At 35.7% G+C, this 4,686-nt stretch overlaps 1 protein-coding gene across 8 annotated transcripts in view; it reads left to right on the top strand.

The window, feature by feature from the left end:
- Positions 1 to 4,686, top strand: part of TOPBP1 (DNA topoisomerase II binding protein 1) — a 74,700-nt gene that overhangs the window by 14,596 nt on the left and 55,418 nt on the right. For all 8 annotated transcript variants that reach the window (XM_017505710.2, XM_037730348.1, XM_017505714.2 and 5 more), the window contains 4 exons: positions 680 to 814; positions 1,831 to 1,974; positions 3,030 to 3,211; positions 4,416 to 4,612. In XM_017505710.2, coding sequence (XP_017361199.1) covers positions 680 to 814; positions 1,831 to 1,974; positions 3,030 to 3,211; positions 4,416 to 4,612 — 658 coding nt within the window. The remainder of the gene's footprint in view (positions 1 to 679; positions 815 to 1,830; positions 1,975 to 3,029; positions 3,212 to 4,415; positions 4,613 to 4,686) is intronic.

The following is a 4,686-nucleotide window of genomic DNA, read 5'->3' as shown; positions in this document are numbered from 1 at the left end:
ACAAAATGAAACTTCCAGGGGTGAGAGACAAAAACTATAATTAATATATATATATATATATATATATATATATATATATTTTTTTTTTTTTTTTTAATATAGACTAAATGGGTAGGGGAAGGGTATTTGAGAAAGCATGATTAGGATAGGCATCTCTGGAGAGGTGACATTTAAGCACACCTGATTGAAGTGGGGAATTAAGTCAGGTGAAAACCTGGGAAAAGAGTATTACCTGCTGAGAGATCAAGAGCAGAGCATCTAAATGAGGTTATGGTTGGCTTCTTCCAGGCTTGGCAGGAAAGCAGGAGTGGCTGGAGTAAGCAAGAGAGATGAGAAGTAGGAGGTAAAGGTGGGGAGGTAGGCAAGAGCCACACTGAGTTACCTTGAAGGCCATGGTAAGAAATGTGGATTTTATTCTGGGTGCAGTGGAAAAACATTAGGTTTTGAGCAGAGAGTGACATGTTCTGACTTGTATTTTTTAAAAGATTGTTAACTGCTGTGTAGAGAACAGATTTAGGACAAGGAAAGGAGAAAGAGACCACTTGGGAGGCTTCTGCAGAGGTGTAGGTGAGATGTGACGGTGGCTTTCAATAGGTAAAAGGGTGGATTTCAGGTGGAATTTCAATAGGACCTAAATACAGGGGAGTAATTTCAGGTACATTCGTATTTTTTCTTTCAGTCAATAAAAGAATTCCAATCAGAAGAATATCTTCAAATTATTACAGAAGAAGAGGCATTGAAAATAAAGGAGAATGATAGATCACTTTATATCTGTGACCCTTTTAGTGGCATTGTCTTTAATCACCTCAAAAAGGTTTGCTAACTTCTAGTGTGTTCCTTTGATAGTCTGTTTTTTGGTTTATCTTTGCTTCAGTGGACATACATTCTTTACTGATCATGAGATATTATGCAACTTATGAGTACATTGGAATTCTTTTCGGTTTGGGAAGACCAGGATTGAAAGGCTAATTTTGTTATAATAGGCATTTTTTTTTTTTTTTTAAGGCAGTCTTGTTCTGTTGCCCAGGCTGGAGTGTAGTGGCCTGATCTTGGCCGTCTGCAACTTCTGCTTCCCAGGTTCAAGTGATTCTTGTGCCTTAGTCTCCCTAATATTTGGGATTACAGATGTTTAATACCATACCCGGCTAATTTTTGTATTTTTAGTAGAGACAGGGTTTCTTGATGTTTGCCAGGCTGGTCTTGAACTCCTGGGCTTGAGTGGTCTTGTCACCTCAGCCTCCCAAAGTCTTGGGCTTATAAGTGTAAGCACTAAGGCAGTTTTGAGTGAAAGGGTCTCTTGATGTTTATTTCTTTTTCTTTTTTTTGAGACTGGTTCTCACTCTGTCTCCCAGGCTGGAGTGCAGTGACATGATCTTGGCTCAGTGCAACCTCTGCCCCCTGGGTTCAGTAATTCTTCTGCCTCAGCCTCCCTAGTAGCTGGGACTACAGGCACCTGCCACCACGCCTAGCTAATTTTTGTAGTTTTATTAGAAATGGGGTTTCACCATGTTGGTCTCGAACTCCTGACCTCAGGTGATCCACCCACTTTGGCCTTCCAAACTGCTGGGATTACAGGCGTGAGCCACTGTGCCTGACCTGAAGTTTATTTCTTTTGATAGCTTGCATTGTTTGGTTTGCTGTTGTGTGTGTTTAGTGTATGGTGTATCTGATAAATTATGTAATCTTTATTTTTTTCTTATTCCAATTTGCTGATTTTTCTACAGTGCTCATGAACTTTGGTAAAGAATTGGTAAATGTTACAAAATGTAATTTTCTAAGACTGATGGTCTTTTCCTTCTTACCTCATTTAAACTTTTCTCTTTTTTGTAGCTTGGCTGCAGAATTGTTGGTCCTCAAGTAGTCATATTTTGTATGCACCACCAGCGATGTGTCCCAAGAGCCGAACATCCAGTTTATAATATGGTTATGTCTGATATAACAATATCTTGTACAAGTCTGGAAAAAGAAAAAAGGGTAGATGTTGACCTCATCATGAATGATCAGTCTATCTCTTCTCATACTTAATTTTTCACTGCATAGAAGATAACTTAAGAGACCTTCCACTTATTGTTCATGACTTTTAAGAAAGTTCAATTTACAACCACAGTGTGTATATATGTATATATTTATATAAATATATAGTGTGTATATATATATATTTATACATATATACACACTTTTAAAATTGTACTTTAGGTTCTGGGGTATATGTACAGATCATGCAGGATTGTTGCATAGGTACATACATGGCAATGTATACACACATTTTTTAAATAAATTGTAGTGGAATTTTTGTTGAAAACTGGCTAATTGAAATTTTTTGATTTGGTTTAAAAAGACACTTATTTTTTAATCACTTAGATTTTTCCACTATAGGTGGATAGTCTTTAAAAAAAAAGTGATTCTAAATCGCTTGACTCAGGGAGGCAGAGGTGGCAGTGAACCAAGAATCGCACCACTGCACTGCAGCCTGGGCGACAGAGCGAGACTCTGTCTCAAAAAAAAAGAATAAAAAAGGATTCTAAGAGAGAGCCATAGAAGTGTGTATATATATATATTTGAGGCAGGGTCTTAACTATGTCACCCAGGCTGGAGTGCAGTGGCACAATTACAACTCATTACAACCTTGATCTCCTGGGCTCAAGTAATCCTCATGCCTCAGCCTCCGGAGTAGCTGGGACTGTAGACATGCACCACGAAGTCTGGCTAAAAATATATATTTGTATATCATATAGATATAATTTATGTTGCTAAAAATACACATATATTAAAATATAGAGAAAGATTATATATCCTTTGTATAATAGTTTAATACACTCATCGAGTTGAAAGGGATAAATATAGGAAAATATTTTTTAAATATAATTCGTATTTATCTTCCAAAAAATAATTTGGTTATTTAACTCTAATTATGTGTAACATTTATGTATTTAAACTATCAAAAGCAAAATGTATTTTTGATATAGTGTATAAAAATGGAAGCAATATTGTTTGTGTCAGTATTAATGTATTCTCTTTTGGGGCTGTAGGAAGAAGTTCATAGATATGTACAAATGATGGGCGGACGAGTATACAGAGACCTTAACATATCAGTAACTCACCTTATTGCAGGAGAAGTTGGTAGCAAAAAATATTTAGTTGCTGCAAACCTGAAGAAACCTATTTTGCTTCCCTCTTGGATAAAAACACTTTGGGAGAAGTCACAAGAGAAGTAAGACATTTTTATATTTTCTAGATTTGAAAAAATGATGCATTCAATCATTTTTGGCATGCAGTATACTCTTTGGATTTATTATTCAGGAAAAAAAATACTGTCATTACTCTCTTTCTCCAGCGAAAACAGAAGAGCAGAATCTGCATGCTCTTACTACCAGATAAAAGTTGACAGGCGTTATAGAATGGGCTAAGGGGTTGGCAGTAGCTACAGAGTAAGAAATGCTTTGGTGATAAAGTTCTCAGCTGTAAATGTTTCTGAAATAATAGAGAAAACCAGTTTGGCAAGTCTTTAGCTTTTATGTTGCATCATCCTTCAGCACCATTCCCATATATTAAGATAGAGAATAAATTAGCCATGTTGGCAGTTACATTCCTTCCAAAAGGGGGCATATGTAAGGTTTAATATAAACGTATATAAGTCATCAGCTGAGATGTGATCATTTAATCAGTGTTAATTGAGCCCATTTTATGTATCTGACCTGAGCTAGGCATTAGATACATGTGGTAAGCAAAACAAGATAACATCCCTTCCCTCATGGAGCTTATAGCCTATTTCAAGGGGCACACTTAAATTTCCCCTGAAACTAGATAAACAACCACAAGACCAAATACCACAGAATTCTATTGGCATACGAATTGTATCAGCATTTTTCTGAGCTTGTTTTCAACACCATCCAGCATATCCTGAATGTCTCCATGTCAGCCACTCATTCCCAGTGTGATTACTTCAGCACATCTGCCTAGCATGGCAACAGAATAATGACATTTTTGTTGGTATTTTGCCAAAAATCATTGCTTTTACTTATAAAGAATAATGGAAAGATTGAAACATTCCTTTTTCTAATAGGCAACCAAAGTAACTTTGGGTTTTTAAGTAGAGATTCAGACGTATAATTTTGGAAAATATACCACTTTGACCAGCAAGGGCTTAGAGTTAAGGAAATGTATATTTTTCTCTTAGAACAGTTTTGAGAGACTGTATCTGAAACAATTACTTTGTATTAAAACCTGTTACTGAGCTAGGTGAGCAATTGGTGTTATTCTGTTTGGTAGTTCTCCTTTTTAAAAAAAAATCGTTATAAATCCTAAAAAATAAGGAAAATAGTAGTGATATTTGTGATGTTATCATTGTTCTTTTAGTAAATTTAAAACTATCTGGTAAATGTAATATGTTCTTTTTAACCATTTGATTCCCACAGAAAAATAACTAGATATACTGATATAAACATGGAAGATTTCAGGTGTCCTATCTTTCTTGGTTGCATAATCTGTGTGACTGGTTTAAGTGGCTTAGACCGGAAGGAAGTTCAGCAACTCACAGTTAAGCATGGAGGTCAATACATGGGACAATTGAAAATGAATGAATGTACACACCTCATTGTGCAAGAACCAAAAGGTAGGTAAAACTGTGCTTCACAAATGGACACATGAAACATTTTCTCTATTATTTAGGTTTTTTTTTTTTTTTTT

Source organism: Cebus imitator, unplaced genomic scaffold, assembly GCF_001604975.1.
Source record: "Cebus imitator isolate Cc_AM_T3 unplaced genomic scaffold, Cebus_imitator-1.0 Scaffold340, whole genome shotgun sequence".
NCBI classification, from domain to species: Eukaryota; Metazoa; Chordata; class Mammalia; order Primates; family Cebidae; genus Cebus; species Cebus imitator.
Note: the sequence above shows the minus strand (reverse complement) of the source record. Positions and strands in the feature narration are given on the sequence as shown.